Source organism: Malaclemys terrapin, chromosome 2 (assembly GCF_027887155.1).
Source record: "Malaclemys terrapin pileata isolate rMalTer1 chromosome 2, rMalTer1.hap1, whole genome shotgun sequence".
NCBI lineage: Eukaryota > Metazoa > Chordata > Testudines > Emydidae > Malaclemys > Malaclemys terrapin.
The window spans coordinates 36,770,743-36,791,442 of record NC_071506.1 but is presented as its reverse complement, the minus strand read 5'-3'; the positions used below and the strand labels follow the sequence as shown (position 1 = coordinate 36,791,442).

At 47.5% G+C, this 20,700-nt stretch overlaps 1 protein-coding gene across 1 annotated transcript in view; it reads right to left on the bottom strand.

Moving 5' to 3' along the window:
• The window catches only part of RRM2B (ribonucleotide reductase regulatory TP53 inducible subunit M2B), a 41,574-nt gene extending 31,509 nt beyond the window's left edge, over positions 1 to 10,065 (bottom strand). The window contains exon 1 of the mRNA XM_054017279.1: positions 9,343 to 10,065. Within this exon, the coding sequence (XP_053873254.1) occupies positions 9,343 to 9,396 (54 nt within the window). The 5' untranslated portion in view covers positions 9,397 to 10,065. The remainder of the gene's footprint in view (positions 1 to 9,342) is intronic.
• Positions 10,066 to 20,700: the final 10,635 nt, after the last annotated feature.

Below are 20,700 nucleotides of genomic sequence, written 5' to 3'. Positions count from 1 at the left end.
CCAACAGCCTGGGCTCCCTCACCCTGTCTTAATGCACACGCATATAGGAACACACCCACCTGTAGAATCACACAGTCTGCAATCAGCTCTGTGTGGGAAGACCCAGCTCAGGGAATTGCCCAGCACTCTGGTGCACACACCCTCTGGAATGTGAACCCAAAATTATATTGTCTCGCGCTGTATAGAGATCGATACAGCATAAGCTCATGAAATTCACCCCCTCCCTTAAGGTGGAGGAAGATATGCAAGCTCCCCCCCCCCCCATCATGAATTGCACAAACTGGGTTTTGGAATAAACAATAAACAAGTTTATTATCTACAAAAGATAAAATTTAAGTGATTATAAGGGATGGAAGACAAATTAAAGCAGATTACTGAGCGAATAAAACACGCAAACTAAGCTTAATACGCTCAGGCCTTGTCTACACTGGCAAGTTTCTGTGAAGTAAAGCAGCTTTCTGTGTTGTAATTCCTGAGATGTACACACTACCAAGCCACTTCGTGCGCAGAAGCAGCGCTGTAAAAATACCACCCCGACAAGAGGCATACAGCTTTCTGCGCCAGGGTTACAGAGCCGCGATGCGAGAGTAGACACTCTGGTCGATTACAGTGCTGCGATTGGTCTCCGGGAGGTGTCCCACAATGCCTGCTCTTGCCTCTCTGGTCATTGGTTTGAACTCTACTGCCCTGCCCTCAGGTGACCAACCGTCATCCTCACCCCGTAAATTCCTTGGGAATTTTGAAAGTCCCCTTCCTGTTTGCTCGGTGATGCGTGCAATGGTCTCAGAGCATCGTTCCAGGTGGTCATGACTGCTCCACACACCAGGCGATCCCCAGCTTGGAGCAATGCCGAGCTGCTGGACCTCATCAGCATTTGGGGAGAGGAGGCTGTCCAGTCCCAGCTGCGCTACAGCTGTAGGAATCATGATACCTACGGACAGATTTCACGATGCATGACAGAAAGGGGCTAGGATCGGGACACACTGCAGTGCAGGGTCAAAATGAAGGAACTGCAGAACACCTACCACAAGGCGTGGGAGGCAAACCACCGCTCCATTGCTGCGCCCATGAGCTGCCAGTTCTACAAAGAGCTGGACGTGATACTCGGTGGCGATACCACCTCCACTATGGATACCTCACTGGCTCACGTGCCAGTCGAGAGTGGACCAAGCCAGGAGGATGAAATCTTGGACGAGGATGTGGAGCGGGAGAGGGACCCAGAGGCGAAGGACAACTCGGAGGCCAGCGATGCATGCAGCCAGGAGCTCTTCTCTACCCTGGAGGAGACTAGCCAGTCACAGCTGTCGGAGCTTGGCGAAGCATAAACAGGAGAGGAGTCCCCTGGTAAGTGGCTTTGATTTGGGGAATTGCTGAAGCGAGTTGTTGGGGGCAGAAGGGTTGCAGAAAGCAGGTTTGTGTCTGTATGATGCGCGTACTACCACGTGCCTAGTCTGAGTGCCAGAACAGGCTCTTGATTGATTCCCTCACTTCACAGGAATCTGCCTCAGAGATCTCCAGGAACTCTCATGGAGATACTGGGCAATCCACTGCCGCAGGTTCTTTGGCAGAGCTGCTTTGTTTCTTAACCCCATTAAGTGTAACTTTCCCATGCCACGTTGCCATCACTGGGGGTGGGGGGAGGTGGACACACCATTGCTGCACACAGGCGAGCCGCATAAACAGTCTTGGAGAAGACCGTCCGTTGATTCCCTGCCCACCCTCAGCAACGAGATATCTTTCATAATGAACACAGCCTGTGGAAAATGTGGTGCCCCAAGAGCCATGTGGCCAGTGTACAGTAGAGTCTGGGAACACAGATTTCTCCTGTCCCTGCGGCTACTCACCATTTTGGGGGTCTTGTGGCTCATCTGTGCTTGCCTGTGGTCAGCCAGTTAGGGACAGGTATGTGAATAGTGGCTGAGTTTTAAATCACTAAATCCGTGGTCTGTGTGTTGCAAACAATACTGCTGCTGTAAAATGTTGCGTTTGGCTTCACAGATATGACCTTGGGAATCCAGTCTCCATCTTTGTTATCGACAGCTGAATGACTGCACAGAATTAGAAAGCGGCCACGAAGAACTAAGGAGAACTTTCTGTGTGAGGTCATGATGCACTCTGCAGCTGAAAAACAGGAACTGAAGGAGTGGCGGGACAGCAAGAAGATGGACCAAAAGGAGAATGCGGTGCGCCAGAATGAAGCCATGGAGCAGCTCTTAAATATTATGGAGCGCTAAACGGACACGCTCCAAGCACTACTAGCACTGCAAACCAAGCAGCAACATGACCGACATCCCCTGCAGCCGCAAAACTCTTTCCCATGCCCCCCCAGACACCGCCAACACACTCTTATCAACCTCCTGGCTCCAGTCTGTACCCACAGCATTCCACTCCTCCCCCGTTACAATCCAGCACTGCGGCCTCCTACTACCCACTGCACTCAACACCCGTCCCTCTGCAGTTTAGCCCTGCTGAAGTACAATACATCGCTGCACTGTACTCCAAAGGACAAGGTTGCATATGATACCTGGACATACTCAAATCTTTAACTGTCCCGGGACCCCACCTTCCCCTGGGACCTTCCCTTCCTCCATTCCCATCAGTGCTGGTGTAGTTTTTTTTTGTCTGTCTCTCTCCTCCGGTTGTTGTTTTTTAATAAAAGAATTGTGTTGGTTTGAAAGCAATCTTTATTCCATTAACTGAAAGCAAACAGAGCCCTGCAAAGCAACAGGAAATTTTCTTAAACCTTCATAATGCATCGTCTGCACCAATCACAATCACCTCCTAGCATTACAAGCACTGCACTCCCAAGCATAGCAACAAATATTAGTGGCTTTCGGCTTTAAATTCCTGCTTCAAGGCATCTCTGATCCTTATGGCCCGGCACTGCACCCCTCTAATAGCCCTGGTCTCTGGCTGTTCAAATTCAGCCTCCAGGCGCTGAAACTCAGCGGTCCAGCCCTGAGTGAAGCTTTCACCCTTCCCTTTACAAATATTATGGAGCATACAGCACGCACCTATAAGCGTAGGAATACTGTCATCGGCCAGGTCCAGCCTACCAGGATCACAATTGGCATTTCTACTTTCCCTACAGCGATCTTCTGATCTGGGAAGAAAGTCCCTGCTTGCAACTTCCTGAACAGGCCAGTGTTCCGAAAGATGCATGCGTCATGCACCTTTCCGGACCAGCCTGCGTTAATGTCCATGAAATGCCCACAGTGATCCACAAGCGCCTGGAGAACCATAGAGAAATACCCCTTGCGATTAATATACTCTGTGACTACGTGGTCTGGTGCCAGAATTGGAATATGCATGCCATCTATCGCCCCTCTGCAGTTAGGGAAGCCCATTTCTGCAAACCCATCCACAATTTCACTAACGTTGCCCAGAGTCAGTGTCTTTTGGAGCAGGATGTGATTAATGGCCCTGCACACTTCCGTCAACACAAGTCCAACAGTCGACTTTCCCACTCCGAACTGGTTAGCGACCAATTGCTAGCAGTCTGGAGTAGCCAGCTTCCACAGTGCAATCGCCACGCACTTCTCCAACTGCAGGGCAGCTCTCATTCTTGTGTCCTTGCGCCACAGGACTGGGGCAAGCTCATCACACAGTCCTCATCCAAAAGTTCTGCAACCAATGCTTGTCATCCCAGACGTGCATCACAATGCGATCCCACCACTCAGTGCTTGTTTCCCGAGCCCAAAAGCGACGTTCCACTGTGGTCAGCACCTCTGTGAATGCCACAAGCAATCTTGTGTCGGAGCTGCTATGCATGGCAAGATCAATGTCACACTCTTCTTGTCTTTGTAGTTTAAGGAATAACTCCATTGCCACTTGTGACGTGTTAGTCAGAAATAGCAACATACCGGTCAACAACGCGTGATCCATTCCTGCAGACCTAAAACGCAGTGCGTGCAGTACACAAACCACTGAAAGATGGCACCAAATGTGGACGGAAGCACTGAGATGCGAAGCAATGCATCACAGGGCATTGGGACAGGACCCAGGATGCCCCACGACCCCCTCCGCCTTCCGACAACTCTTAGCGGCAGAAAAGAGGAAGAGATGCTTGGAGGAAGAGATGCTCTGTGGGATATCTGCCCAGAGTGCACCGCTCCAAATACCGCTGCAAGTGCAAGAAGTGTGAACATGTTATTGTGCAGGCAGCTGACAGTGTGAACACACAACGGTTTTCCTTCAGCCCTCTCTGAGCGGTGCTGTAACTGCCGGCACTGGAACTCTGCCAGCATAGACACACCCTAAGGAATACTAGCTACAAATAATTTCTCACCCTAAATGTTGTTTCAAGCAGGTTGCAGAGTTTCTTGAAGGTAAACTACACTGCTTGCAGCTTAAATCACCAGGAATTCCTTTTACAGGCTGATCTTTCTCGCCTGGGCTCAGCCCCTGCCTCTCCCAGCTTAGTTCCTTTGATCCTTCAGGTGTTTTCAGTAGTCTTACTTCTTGGGCAGTGGAGAAGAGCCCCGATTCATTCATTACCCAGTCTTAAATAGGATTTGCATATGGTGGGAATCTTGTTTTCTAGTTTGACCCCCACCCCGTTCCCATGGACAAGTACCAGCATTTCAAGATGGTATCCTGTATCAGATGAAATGATCACATGATCCTGCAGTGTCAATGCAGCATCCCAGGAAACTTCTCAGGAAGGACGGAGATTAGTATCTTCAAAGTCCGATTGTCCTTCCTAATAGCCCACTCAGGCTGACTGCATACTGCCTGGTGGGCGTTCTCCAGGTGAAAACACAGTTGTAATTATTATATGGTTAATATTTCTAACTTCAGATATAGAAATGATACATGCATACAAATTGAATTACATTCAGTAAATCATAACCTTTTCAATGATGCCTCACATGACCCATCTTGCACAAAACGTATCTTAGTTATGCCATATTCATATCATAAGCATATCTTTATGACGAATATGGGGTTTAAGAACACATTAGGTACATTAAATTTTATGGAGGTACATTGCCAAAAGTCAGTCTACAGAGGCATTCCACAATGCACAGAGATTGCAAGATGCAAGATATTACCTCACCCACCTTCTCTGTCTAGAGATTGCAAGGCATTTTAAATCATTTCCTCAACACTGGTAATGCTGTGTCTCCAAACCAATTATTGAAAAAGTTTATTTTGCAGTGCACTCTGCTGATCTACAGGTGTTTATAAACGAGAATTTCAATCCAAGCATGCTCTCTGTTAGCATGCGCATTGTAAGGCAATGCAGCTCTCTCAGGGCTGTCCATATAGCTTGTGTTTCCCTTCTTCTCCGGCATTAGCTAAAAGGCACCATCCTGGCAAACAGAGGTGCAGCTTATTTTCCCAGTTTGCCCATTGTCTTTTTTAACAATATCATTCTATGTCTTCTGGGGACTCACCTCAGGGTAACATCCTCCAATGTAAGGACAGCCTGCAGGAGTGAACGTGCAATTACTAACCTGCCCCTCACTGTCTTCCACCCATTCACCCCACAACTCCCCATCCACCTAGCTTCGGAATAGGGGGCATATACAAGAGGGAAGTAACCTGGAAAACGATGGAGGAGATCTCAAAGCAAACCCCAGAGTGGGAAAAGAAGATGAGAAGGACATTCCAAAACAGTGGGAACAATAACATTTTATCAGCAGCAGCATGGAGACTAGCATTGGGACAATAAGTACTTCTCCTTTTTCAGATTTCCCTCAGCACCTGTAAGACCGTGACCTAGCCATACAAGGGCCTTATCTGCTAAAATGAAGATGATCTTCCAATTACCAACAGCCTTCTACGGAAAGAAGCAGGGAGCTCAGCTGCTTGCGTGGTGTCAGGATGGTCCTGTGACTAAGGTAATGACTGGGATTCAGAGGACCTAGGTTCTAATCCTGTGTAGTATAAATATGAAATTAAAGAATTAGAGTTTGATTAAGGACATGTGTGTGTTGTAAAGAAAGGCCCTCACTAGCAAGTACAAGGAAAGCCTTGAAAATAATAAGTTACAAGGCCAGAAGTAATAAAGTAGGGAGGATGTCTGGTTGAAAGACTAACTAATGAGTAAGGTTAACATTTTGTCACAATTACTTTTAGAAAAAGTCTAGGATAGGTCACAGGAAACAAACAAAACTTCACAGAAGCTCATGACCCGTTCCTGACTTTTACTAAAAATAACTGTGACAAAATGGGGCTGACAGTGGGATGAAAGCCTGAGCCCTGCTGCAGTTGATAGTTCCAGCCCCACTACACTGGGGCTGAAGCAGAAAATGTTTCAGAAGTCTCTGGAAGTCATGAAATCCATGACATCATCTTAGCTTTACTAATGAGATAAGGGGAAGCTTCTAAAAAGAAGGCCTCTGACCCATAGGGGTGACTGGAGATGGTTTTAAATAAAACAAAAAGAAGAATCTGTTTTCAAATGAGCCAACATGGCCCATCCCAACCTGTACACCTGTGTTAAAAATCTATGTGAACCCAAGTGCAATGAAAAAACTACTGAGCAGCAAGGAAGAGGAGAAGAAAGGCCTTGGGAAGAAAAGTGGTGGTAACGATTACCTGGATTAAGACTAGAAATAAGGGTGAACTGTCTCAAACAGGCTTTCAGCTGAAGTCAGTAATTGGCAATGACATCACTTGTTTGTTAAAGGGCATAAGAAAGAAAACTCTTAGAGGCTTTACTGCTAATACCTGCATCACTGCAGTGGAGCCAACCAATATGGGTCTAATCACTATGATTATGGGCTATGATTACGTCACAGAAGTCACGGAATCTGTGACTTCCAGAGACCTCTCTGACGTTTTCTGCCCCAGGGTTGGACTGCTGTCAGCAGGCAGCCCTGCAGCTCTCAGCTGCTGCTGCTGGATGACCCCAACAGCTCCTGGCTGCTGGGCAGCAGGAGGACCCCGGAGCTCCCACTCACTGCAGATGGCTGAGATCCCCACAGCTGCCCAGCCACGGTGGTGGCAGGAGCCTCCCACCCCCACCCCAGCAGCCCAACCACAGCAGGGGGACCCTGCAGCAGCCCAGCCCAGCCCAGAGGGACAGCAGGTGGACCTCCTGCAGCTGCCCACCCACCAGGGTGGAGATTGGGCCCCGCAGCAGCACAGCCACTGTGGGTGCTGGACCCTTATGTCAGGGATATTTTTAGTAAAAATCACGGACTGGTCACAGGCAATAAATAAAAATTCACAGAAGCCCGTGACCGGTCTGTGATTTTTACTAAAAATATCCACGACAAAATCTGAGCCCTTACTAATAACCCCTGGCTTTAACCTGTTCGTAAGTATCTTGATCAAATGCTTATAAATGTTTTGTTACTGTTTAGGTGTAGTAAACTGCTTATTATTTAGGTTTTTTAGCCATGTTAGAGCAATTGTATTGACCTTTGGATTTAATAAAGGTATCAAAGTCATGCTAACTCATCCATACTGCACTACGCAGATCTTTTGATTTTGATCTGCAGTTTGACTTGCATCCACACTGCAAAATGACAAGGCTTGGATCTGAGATACAGCAGGACTCACGCTCTGATTCCCCCAGCAGGATCCTGGAACCCCAAGACCAGAGTGCTTGCTGATCCAAGTCAGACTGAGTGGTTGTGGACAGAAGGGGGGCTTGGGCTCAAACCTGATCAGAGCCTGGATTCAACATGCCATGTAGATATACCTTAAGTGTTTGTACAGTACCTAGCACAACGGGGTCCTGATCTTGGTTGGGGCTCTAGGCATTACTTGAATATAAATTATCAACAAATTGTGCTGGGATCTCTGCATAGCTATCAATATCTAAACAGTGGGGTAACAGACAAATCACCAAATATACTTGGCTTCCAACTGCTGGAGATTTTGTTTGGATTCTAGTGAATTTCAGCACTTACAGATTGCATTACAAGTAAATTAATTATCACAACCCTCCCCAGAGAAGATAGGTAAATACTATCTTTTTAAGTCAAACCCCTTAACATCACTGTAAGGGGAGGGCTTAACCAAATTTAGGAAAGAAAAAAATAAATACACATAAACACTTAAAATTTATTTGACATTTCCCTAGAATTTAGCCATTACTATATGATACAGTTCAAACGCTCCCCCAGGACCTATATGTTCCTGGTGTAGCCAGAACTCCCATTGAAATCAAGGAGTGCATGCTCAGACTCAGCTCAACAAAGATATCCCATATTTTAAAATCAAAATGTTTTATTATTAACTTTGCCAAACAGACCAAACCAAAGGATGTTTGGCTGCCCTGATGTCCATTTTTTTTTAGACTTTTTCTAAGCAAAAATGTATTTCATTACACAGATGCTGTCAACTTAAAAAACAAAACACACTTTCGTCTGAATAACTTTACCAGTTATTGTTAGCAGTAACACCCTAAGTCACTAGGTCCAAGGAGAGAATACTTCAGCGCTTCACAATGATACTAAAACAAAAAAGGACAGCACTGTGTCAGCACATCTGTTGTCCCTGGGAGTCATTCACACAAGGGAGAAGAGAACTACATTAAAACATACACATATATAAATTCAGGAAGATGTGGCTGCAAAAGAAAGAAAGGCAAAAAGTAGTGACTGAAGCTTGGTCTACATTAGCAACAATATGTTGGGATAACCATGGTGAAAAATCTACACCCCCGAGCGACGCAGTTATGCCGACCTAACCCCTGGTGTAGGCAGTGCTATGGCAACAGGAGGGCTTGTCCTGGCTCCCACCGCTCAGGGAGGTGGAGTACCTCTCTCATCAGCAGGTATGGTCTTCACTGAAGCGCCACAGCTGCCCTGCTGTGGCATTTTACGGGTAGACAACCCCTGAGAGCAGGAGTGCCCATTGGATACTATGACCATAGCACTGCCAACCGCAAGCAGACAAGTCCCCGTTCACCCCCAAGAGTTGTTAAGCCCATGAGATTTGATATAGCCCCAGGGGCTGGGTTTTTCATAGCTGCCTTCCGGTGCACATTGTCCAGCTTCTCTTCGCACCCCCAACCCGGGGAGGCGCCATGCGAGTCTAACGAAGCTCGTGGCTCCACAAACTGGGGCTTCGGAAGAACACACCCGAAGCCAGCAGCCCCGGCTCGCGCCCCGCTCGCCAACCTCCGAGGAGCCGCACTTGAGACAGACGCTGACCCGTCCTCAGCGCCAGCGGCCGGGTGAATAAAGAACCGGCGCCTCCGTTCCCAGCTCGCCGAGCACCTGCCGCACCGCGCTGCCCACCCGCGGTAGGCCTGGCCCCGCCGCTCGCGAGTCATGGCTGAGCCCGAGGCCCCCGGACCAGGCTGCTAGGGGCCGGCCGCAGCGCGAGCCAGTTGGGCGCGTGACCCGCCCCAGGGCCAGGCGTCCCGGCAGCGCTTACCCGCTCCGGCCCTACGGCCTCCTGCGGCGGAGCGCGGCCCCGGCGCTCGCCCATGGCGCGCGGCGGCCAAGCGGGGCTGCGCCACGGGCCGGAGGGTCACGCTCGACCGGCGCTGCGGAGCGGCTGGAACGTTACAAACGGCGCGGCTGTTCTGTTGGTACGGAGCATGCGCGTTCCGATTGCGCATGCTCAGTGAGCTCGGCTGAAGCCACTGCCCTCCCGGCTGTTCACGGGGGCGGAGCAGAGGCGCGAAGGGGCCTGAGGGGGCGGGTGAAATATTTTACACCCCCCTCCCTTCCCCCACCACAAGTGGCAAGGGCCTGCCCGGGTTTGCTGTTCCCAGGAGCCCCCTGCCAGGCCCATGGCTGCCTAAGGCTCCTGCAGCGGGCAGGTGTGGCTCTGGGGGCTGCCCTGGGCCTGTCACACCTGCATGGGGAGAGGCGCCTTGAAGTTACTCACTGCGCTCCGAGCACCGCAGCATTGACCTGCGTTAGCTGGAGGCAGCCTGCGATTTAGCTGACCTTTTCCTAGCAAAAAGAACAGGAGTACTTGTTGCACCTTAGAGACTAACAAATTTATTAGACCATAAGCTTTCGTGGGCTACAGCCCACTTCTTCAAATGCATATGCATATGGAATGGAATGTGTAACAGTCAGTTATCAGTTACCGGTATAAAGCGGTAGTAATAATGCCTGCATGCTTCTGGCTGAAAGGCAAGATAACAGATCAAAGGGACAAGGACAAGATAACAGTTCAAAGAAGAGTTACTAACGAGCTAGACTTATAGCCGCCAAGATGACTTAACTGCTTAAATGTAATTGCTACTGCTTAATGTAACTGCTATGGGGGGCGGGGAGGGAAGAGCTTAGTTACAGTAAAGTATAAAAAAAGAAAAATTGCTTATGTTGGTGTGCTTGATCTGAGACATGCCAAGTCTCCTTGCACCACTTTGAGATCTCAAATAAACTTTGCTTCTCCACCCTGGTGTGCTCATTGGCGTGATGCACACCGGGCAACGAACCCCGCTGTTGCTTTCCTCGGGCACTCTGTGCCGGCAACAGGGGGAAAGTACCTAGTACAGTGGTTCTCAAACTTTCGTACTGGTGACCCCTTTCACACAGCAAGCCTCTGAGTGCGACCCCTCCCCCCCCATAAATTAAAAATACTTTTTTATATATTTAACACCATTATAAATGCTGGAGGCAAAGCAGGGTTTAGGGTGGAGGCTGACAGCTCACGTAATAACCTCATGACCCCTGAGGGGTCCTGACCCCCAGTTTGAGAACCCCTGACCTAGTAGATACTTTTGAAAATTAGTTGCCTAAATATCTTATTAAAATAAGATATCTTAATAAACTAAAATAGTTGCCCTATACTATCTCAAATGAAATCCTTCTAAAAGGCAAATATCTACTGTATTTTTATAAAGCAACAAAAAGTCCTGTGGCACCTTATAGACTAACGGATGTATTGGAGCATAAGCTTTCGTGGGTGAATACCCACTTCGTCAGACACATGAAAGCTTATGCTCCAATACATCTGTTAGTCTATAAAGTGCCACAGGACTTTTTGTTGCTTTTTACAGATCCAGACTAACACGGCTATCCCTCTTGTATTTTTATAGTTATACAACATACAATATGGTTATACAACCATGAGATAGACTGACAACCACAAGTATTCAAAAATCATGAGTTATACACACAAAAGTTATGAAAGTGAAATACATATATGTGGGTTTCTCTTACTTTGCCATTCTGTTTCTAAGCCTTTAGAGCAGGGGTGGGCAAACTACAGCCCGCGAGCTCCCGCTGGGGAGCGTGGTCTGGGGCTTGCTCCAATCCAGTGCTCCAGCTGGGGAGTAGGGTCGGGGCCACTCCATGCGGCTCCCAGAAGCCACTGTATGACCCTGCTCCGGCACTCCAGCCGGGGTGCAGGGTCAGGGATGCTCCACACGGCTCCCGGAACCTGCGGCATGGCCCCACTCCAGTGCTCCAGCTGGGGCGCAGGCCACACCACGCAGCTCCCAGAAGCTGCAGCATGGTCCCATTCTAGCTCCTCCGTGCTCCAATGGCCCCTTCCAGCACTCCAATGGGAGCTGCAGGGGCAGTGCCTGAGGACGGGGCAGTGTGCACAGCTGTCTGGCCGTGCCTCCACATAGGAGCCGGAGAAGGGACATGCTGCTGCTTCTGAGAGCCGCTTGACTTAAGCGCCGCTCGGAGCCTGCACCCCTGAGCCTCTCCACATGCCCCAACCCCCTGCCCCAACCCTGATCCCCCCTCATGCCCTCCAACCCCTCAATCTCAGCCCAGAGCACCCTCCTGCACCCCAAACCTCTCATCCCTAGCCCCACCCCAGAGCCTGCAACCCTAGCTTGAGCCTGCACCCCTTCCCGCACCCCTATCCCCAGCCCAGGGCCCCCTCCTGCACCCTGAATTCCTCATTTCTGGCCCCACCCAGAGCCTGCACCCCCAACTAGAGCCCACACCCCAACCCCAATTTTGTGAGCATTCATGGCCTGCCATACAATTTCTATTCCCAGATGTGGCCCTCAGGCCAAAAAGTTTGCCCACCCCTGGTTTAGGGTACACTAGCTTCATATTTTTGCAGTCTCCTTTCCCAAAGAATCCATATATCTAAAACAGGTCTACATTTCTAAAATATTCAATACCATTTTGGACTTCCAATAACATGCAATTCCCCCCTCCTTTTGTTTTAATAATTGAAAACTTATTAAAAATCCTTATGGCTGTAAGTAATTTCCCATCCTGCAAGCACCAAAGTGCACTCTTTACTCCATTTGTTGCATATATAAAAGTTGATTTTTCTACTGAAGTGTGTATCCTTCTAATTGCATATTTTAGTTTTGTAGCCTTTGTGTGCTATATATTTGTTATGATACATTTCAGTGATGTTCTTTATTTTGACAGGTTTACTGTTCTGTCTTGCCAAAATCAAGGATTTTCTAAAATAAATTATCCTGTTACTCCTTTGAATTGGTTGCCTTTTGGAGAAACTAAAGTGCCTTTTCTCCACTATGTTTTTACAGGGAGATAGCTAATGCATCAGCTATCCCATGGTAAAAATACACATTTCTCAACCCTGAGGGGACAGACTATAATGCTGACTCAGACGTTAAATTAACCATTATGCATAGCTTGACAACTCTGATACTGACTGTGTGGCTAACACTGCTCCATCAGAGGCATTTCCATTTGGGCGAATGTCATGGAAAAACAGTTTAAAGCATTTTAACTAAAGGAATTAACATAGGCTCCCTGCCAACCCTCTCATTTTTCCTTATTAAGGGCATTTCTAGATAGTGTGATACTTAAGGTACAAAGTTAATGCACATACCTCACAGCACCTTAACCCCTATGTGTGGATGCTTTCATTCAAAAGTAAATTGGTGTTAGTTTTGACAACAGTAGTCAGGGCCCCATGGAAGATTTAATGAGTCCTTCCACAAAGCACTATTAATAAGCAGACCTTTGACCTGCCTTGAACATTTTTTAAAGTTTGTATATATTCCACATCCATCATACCTTGCGACCCATGGACCAGAGGACGAGGAAGTTGAGAGGCAGCAAATTATGACTGTCACAATTTGCTGGCTGGGGGCTGGTGTAAGGCAGGGGCATTAAATTGTGACAGAACAGCAAAAAGGAACGCCTAGATGTCAGTAATTGTGACTGATAGCAAATTGTAACATTGTGTGTAATTCTGTCACTGCATGTACAAGCTAAGCAATCAGCCTGTGCGCAAGAGGTGGGTGAGGTCTGAGACTGGGGAATGGTCTGTCCCCATTCAAGTAAAACTGAAAACTCCATCTGGAAAGAGCAAACGTTCTTTTAAAAGCTTTTCTTTGAATTACACCAGGTTTGGGGGAAGTTTGGAAATTGTAACAAATTATTAAAAATATTTTGCTCCTGTAACTAAGTGTGCACCACACATATATGCTGCTCCTATTAATCTGTCATACCCCAATTTACACTGAAAAAAAAAACAGGACCCCCTCCAACTGAAAAAGGGGCAAGAAAATAGAAAAATCATGTGCCAGACCCCAAAGCAACCTTTTCCCTTCCTACACACAAGAGCAATCTGACCTGGACTTGCAAGCATTTATGAGGAGCAGCAGTCTTGTTATATGCAGAAACCAGAAAAAGCTACCAGTGTCCAAACTTCATGTAAAACCCAAATAGGTTTTTGGATTAAACAATAAAAGAGTTCTGAAAGGGCAAAATACTGAACACTTCACTCCACTGTTCTCTCTGGCACCTGGACCTGTAACCTTGGTGTTATTTGACTCATTTATCTTTTTCTCACTTTTGTATTCAGGTTGTTGCTAAATCCTGCCAGTTCTTTCTGGCCCATCCACACAAATTCAAACTGTGCACTTGCTAACAAATTGTGACATTCATGTGACCCATTTACAGCATGTACAGCTGAGTTGTGTCATAAGAGAACAAAGAGAGGTCAAGGACCATGCTCACCTATGTGTCTGTACAGCACCTAGCACAATATGGGTACTACTGCACATCCACACCTGCCAGTGTTTTGCTGTTTGTTGGTGCATTCTGGGAAGATTTAGGCAGTTACCTGTAACACCTCAAGAGTGGGCAGATTGATTGGAGGACAGGCATATACAGCAGCACCACCAGTACCTGGGTAATGCACACGGGGATGTCCTACCACACAGACAGCTGGAAGGGAGGAGGAGCAGCCAAACTGGTTGCAAAGGCAGAATAGCTAGGGGTGTTCCTGTCCAACCTGCAGAACGGCAGGTGTTACTAAGGGAATGTCTACACGTACAGCGCTGCAGCAGCGCAATTGTACTGATGCAGCTGTGTCACTGCAGTGCGTCTGGTGAAGACACTATGCTAATGGGAGAGAGCTCAGCATAATAAAACCACCTCTGTGAATGGCAGAACCTATGCTGGCAGGAGAAGCTCTCCTACCAATGTAGTGCTGTGCACACGAGTGCTTAGGTCAATGTAACTTGTCACTCGGGGGGGGGGTATTCACACCCCTGAGCAACACATAAGCTGTAGTGTAGACATAGCCTAAGTGGTTACAGAAAACCCGCCTAGGCCGCTGGAACAAGTGAAGCGCTTGACTGCCAGGTTTAGAGAGTATTAATCACGTATGTGAGCACAAACCATAGTCAGAGCAAACAATCCCACTAATGGTTAAAAGGGTGCGAACTGGTCAACTGCAATTCTCCCCTCTCCTTTTCTTGCTCTTCTCCATCTATCCAAAAATCCTTCAAAAAATATGCTCATTTGAATCCCTTCACTGGTTTCACGTCATCCTTTGCATGGAGTTCAGTTTTCTCATCCTCACTTTCACGGCCCTGCACTATTCTGCTCCTGCCATTCAATTCCTTAACTGCACTCAAGCCACTCGCAGGGCACGGGATTGGAACTCAGGAGATCTGGATTCAGTTTCCAGCTCTGGCACAGAATCCCTGTTTGACATCACTTTGTCTCTTTTGGGTCTCAGGCCTGGTCTACATTGGGGGGGTTGACCTAAGATATGCAACTTCAGCTACGAGAATAGCATAGCTGAAGTCGGCGTATCTTAGTTCGACTTACCTCGTGTCCTCACAGTGCAGGGTCAATTGCCGCAGCTCTCTCGTCGACTTTGCTTCTGCCTCTCACCGAGCTGGAATTCAGCAGTCGACGGGAGAGCAATCGTGGACTAGATGCGATAAATCGATCCCCAATAGATAGATCACTACCCGCCGATCCGGCGGGTAGTGTAGACATACCCTCAGTTCCCAGGCTTTAAAGAGAAGACTAACACTTTTTAGGCTTTGTCTACACTGGCAAGTGAAAGACAATACTTTTGCCGTTCAGAGGTGTTAAAACACACCCACACCCCAAAAAGAAAAGTTTTGTCGATGACAAGCGCTGGCATGAACAGCACTTTGTCGGCAGGACAAAGCTGCTGCCGCTCGTGGGGGGTGGAAGTTTTTTGTCGTCAGGAGAGCTCTCTCTTGCCAACAAACAGCAGCTATACTGCATGCCTTTTAGCGTCACAGCTGTGTTGCTAAAAGCTGCATAGTCATAGGCGTGTGCACGGGGTGTGCCGGGTGTGCCCAGGCACACCCTAATGCAAGGATGGGCAAATGGTTCCACTCCCCGGCGCGGCAAGCCACGAGGTCCGCGCTCCCGGGCCGGAGCACCCGGCCAAGCGCAGCAAGCCACCGGCCCCTCCCCCGCCTTCCCCCGGAGCCATGCCGCACACGTGCAGCACTCTAGGGACCGGGGCTGCGTGCTCCCGTGGGGCAGCGTTTGGCTCCACGGTGAGGCAGACATGCTTCCCCCATCCCCTGGAGTCATGCCGCCACATGCAGCGCTCTGGGAGCCGGGGCTGCATGCTCCCACGGGGCAGCGTTTGGCTCCACAGGGAGGCTAGGAGCCTCATCTCATGGTAAGGGGTCTGGGGCCAGGGGGGTTGAATAAAGGGTGGGGGCAATCAGGGGACAGGGTGGTTGGATAGGGGGTAGAATCCCAGGGTGGGTGGTTAGGGGCAGGGGGTCTCTGGAGGGGGTAGTCAAGGAGTAGGGGGGATTGGATGGGGCATGGGAGTCCTGGGGTCTCTCCAGGGGCAGGGGGTGGATAGGGGTCAGGGCAGTCAGGGGATAGGGAGCAAGGAGGGTCCTGGAGGGGGCAGTTAGTGTGGGGGGTCTCTGGAGGGGGTGGTCAGGGGACAAGGAGCTGGGGGGGTTGGATGAGTCAGGAATTCTGGGGGGGGCTGTCAGGAGGCAGGGGTGTGGAGAGGGGTTGGGGGAGGCAGGGGGGTTGTATGGGTCGGGAGTTTTGGGGATCCTATCAGCGGGTGGGGAGCAGTTGGATAGGCGTGGGAGTCCCAGGGGTCTGTCTGGGGGAGGATGTGTGGATATGGGTGGGGGCAGTCAGGGGACAGGTAGGGGGTAGGGTCCTAGGAGGGCAGTCAGGGGACAAGGAGCAGGGAGGCTTAGATAGGGGGTGGAGTCCTGGGGGGACAGTTAGGGGCAGGGGTCTCAGAAGAGGGTAGTCAGGGGACAAGGAGCAGGGGGGGTTGGGGGATTCTGAGGGGGGGAAGTCAGGGGGCGGGAAGTAGGAGGAAGTGGATGGGGGCAGGACTAGGGCAGGGGCAGGGCTCCCTGGGTGCACACCCTAATTAAATGGGCTGCACACACCTATGTGCATAGTGTAGACATAGCCTTAGAGGCGTTGGAATTGCCTGGCTGGAACAGGCCGGCAGTCCATCTTGCATAACATCCTGTCTCCAACAGTAGCCAGAATCAGATGCTTCTGCAATAGGCGGAAGTGGAACTTCCATCTTCCTACCCTTTGTCTTGCTATTTGGATTGTAATTTCCTTGGGGCAGGGACTGGCCCATGTATCCTTAGTACAATTGGGTCCACGAGATATAAATGTATTTCAAACAACTAATTTCTCCCTTTATACTCTTCTCCTGGTCTTGACTTCTATACTATCCTCTGCAACTGAAACAACTTCCCTATCCAGTAAGTGCTCTCCTTAAAATACATCTGTAAAGCCCTTCCACAGCCAATTGAATTACACTTAAAAAAAAAAAAAAAAAAAAAAGACTGCTTTGAAAATGTCCCGTGTTCCTGGCCCTTTAGTATATTAGGTCTGATCTTCTTTATTTGTCCAGTCCAGACTGTAAATTCCTTGGGGCAGGGACAGTGTTTCCATCTGTTTTGAATGGCACTGAACTCCCTGTCAGCACTCAGTAACTGTCCATCAAAACAAGACAAAAATTCTGAAAAGAGTCAGGTGTTCCCCAGCTGCATCAGATCACCAGGCAGATGGGAGGCAGCTGCTTAGCCACAGGAATAAAAAATTTATGAAAGTTAATGTTTAAAATTAAATATACACAAGTTAGAGGGAAGGTACTGTACATCAGGGTCAGGCTTGAGTTCTGAGGGATTACAGGTATTGGTTACAAGGATCATGAGATACATACATATCACATAACCAGCATAGACCAAGATTGGGGTGCGGAGTTTTTAAAGCATCGGTGGATAAGTGGGCTCGGGGACACCACCCATGGAATGTATTAAGAGTCCAGGTCAGTATCAGTGTAGCGAATAAGTACATGGGAACTACATTGTAGTCTGCAAGGAACTCAAGGCCAGAAAGTTATCTACCAACAGGGTTTATTTTTTAAAAAAAGGAGGGGAGGAGCAATTTGACCCATCAGATACCATAACAAAGAGGTACTAATTCTACTGCCAGGAAAGACAAAACACATCATCTCAGCAGAAGAAAACCAGAATACTTCAGTATTGTTGTAAGGGGTTTGATACCAGCCCATTATCATCAAATTGCATTTTCCCTCCCAAGTCAAAAACAACATTATTTGCACCTGAGAACAAAAAAAACCCACCCATCATCTATCACAGCAAAGTGTGAAGATAGGCATAGTCTAGGCCCTAGGGAAAGCCTGCTTACAAAGGGGACATGACACAAATGAGAGAGATTTAGGATCATTTTGTCTGGAATAGAGGATTACCGCAGAGCTGGGTGAGCGATTCTAAATTATGATCAATTCCTTATTACCTTTTCCTGTAGTATGAGAAGAGGTAATTCAATTACACTGATCACCACCACTTTTAAACAAAGTGTAAAAGGAAATATTACACACAGTATCAAGTAATCCTGTGGAATTCACTGCCACTGGGAACGAAGTCAAACACTATGGCCAGAAAGTTTGGCGGATTTGATAATTTTATTAATACCATTTGTAGTTACATATGTGAACATAATGGAAATCAGAAGGATGTCTCTAACCTGCTTTTGAATACCACTAAAATTCCTAGGTAGTTGTTCACCTGAGATCTGCATTGATTTTTGCCTCTCCAGAAATTTAGGAGATTTTCTTCCTCCCAATGGTCCTCCATTAGCTCCAAGTGGTTTGTCCACAAAGCTGCTTCATTATGAATATTTACTAAAGCATGTGTTCCTGAAACAGGCTTGAACATAATCTGCTGTTGATATCACAACAGTAAGTAACTGAAGGTGTCCCTCAGTTAGTTTCAAAGCTAGTCTCTGCTTTGACAGAGGAATGGGGGATGGTCCATGCACGAAAACCAGAAAGTTTGGCCTTCCTGAGCCAACACAACCATTAAAATTCTCTTCAGATGTTTGCACAGGAGGAAAACATTTGTCTTAATCAGTTGCTACATTTTTTCCTGCCTCTTCACTCAGGGCTTGTTTACATGGGTTTTTCCACAATGGAGTAGCTGACCTGATGCAAACCCCTCACATGGCTATGTTGCACTGATGTACTGGCAGACGTACTGCACTGGTGTAAAAATGATTTGTACTAGCAGAGCTTACCCCAGTTTCAGTAAACAGCTCTGATGCAAGTCACTTTTTACACTAGTGCAGTACATCTGCCCTAGGGGTTTGCATCAGCCCCAGGCCCAAACTCTGGTGTAGACAAACCCTGAGGTCATAGTAAGAGTCAGGTGCTGGGAAGCATTTCCAGCTAGCAGAAGTGGCTATTCAGAAGGCAGATCAAAAGACCGTGAGAGCATGTACTATGGCTCAGGCTGTTGAAAAAAGGTTAAACAAAGTTTGGTTTCTCCCTAGTGCTGGGGCCTAACAGCAATGATACTTTAAGACTTACAAACATTGCAGGGGTTGACCTTTAAAAGGTACAGGGGGGTGGGGATAGGAGGGGAAGGAGACATCACTCCCAAATATTCCTAGCCAATGCCAAGCCACCAAAAGGCTTGTGTGGAATTGTAAATATGACCTTTCAGAATTTCCACTTATTTTCCAGAAATTTAACTTTCATTTAGAATTTCTTGGCTCTCAGGGGTGTGTATTTTTTAAAAATAACAATATCCTAATAAGGACTAAGTATTATCTAGACCATTCCTAACAGGTGTTTGCCTAACTCGCTCTTAAAAATCTCCAATGATGGAGATTCCACAACCTCCCTAGTCAATTTATTCCAGTGCTTAGCCACCCTGACAGTTAGGTTGGACATTAGGAAAAGCTTCCTAAACCTCCCTTGTTGCAATTTAAGCCCATTGCTTCTTGTCCCATCCTCACTGGTTAAGAACAATTTTTCTCCCTGCTCCTTGTAACAACCTTTTATGTACTTGAAAACTGTTATGTCCCCTCAGTCTTCTCTTTTCCCGACTAAACAAACCCAATTTTTTCAATCTTCCCTCCTAGGTCATGTTTTCTAGACCTTTACTCATTTTTGTTGCTATTCTCTGGACTTTCTCCAATTTGTCCACATCTTTCCTGAAATGTGGCGCCCAGAACTGGACACAATATTCCAGTTGAGGCCTAATCAGTGCGGATTAGAGCAGAAGAATTACTTCTCATCTCTTGCTTACAACACTCCTGCTAAAACATCCCAGAAGGATGTTGGTGGGTTTTTTTTTTTTTTGGGGGGGGGGGGGGGCAAGCGTTACACTGTTGACTCATATTTAGCTTGTGGTCCACTATGACCTTCAGATCCCTTTCCACAGTACTCCTTCCTAGGCAGTCATTTCCCATTTCCTATGGGAGGTAAGGAAGTATTCTCAATTCTACAGATAAGAAAGCTGAGGCATAGAGATGTGTGTAGAATGTTACAAAGAAAGCCCATGGTGGAATTGGGTATAATTCCAGGTTGCTCTTGGCTTCCAGTTCTATACTTTAACCACACAAGCATCTTCCCTCCTAAATCAAATCTTGAGGGATTTCCCCCAAACCCCACCACAACTTCCTGGAAGTATTTCACAGAAAACCTTCCAATCAAAAGCTGAAAATTCATGGAAAGTAACTTTTCAGTTATTTAACACAGTTTCTCAATGACCAGTCTGTGGACTGGCACTGGCCTGAGATCTCTCTGACACAGTTTAGGAAGGCAACGAGATGGTCCCTGGTATAAAAATGGTTGAGAAACACTGATCTAACACAAGGAATTCAGCATGTCTGAGTCATTTGTTCAGTGACAAAATTTGTAAGACAGTTTCAACACAAAATAATAGGAAATTTTAAACTAGGACAAGCAAGTTAAAAATCTTAGGGAAAATATGACGCACCCAACAAGAGGGAGAATCCAGTGTTAAAAGAGGTCTACTGTAGGGAATAGTTTGCAATGTAATTGGTGGCAACAAAAAAGGCTGCTGCAGTTTTGGGGTGCACAGAGACATTTCACAACTCAGGAATGTACTGTCTTCTCTACACAGTTCTAGCGCAGCTGCAGCAGGCACATGATTCCATTTCAATTATCCAGATGTCTTTGAGGGCCAACTAAAAACTTCATATGATCAGTTTAAGATATAAAACTGAAATTTGTTTATGAACATTTGGATTTGGGACAAATGTCAGATAA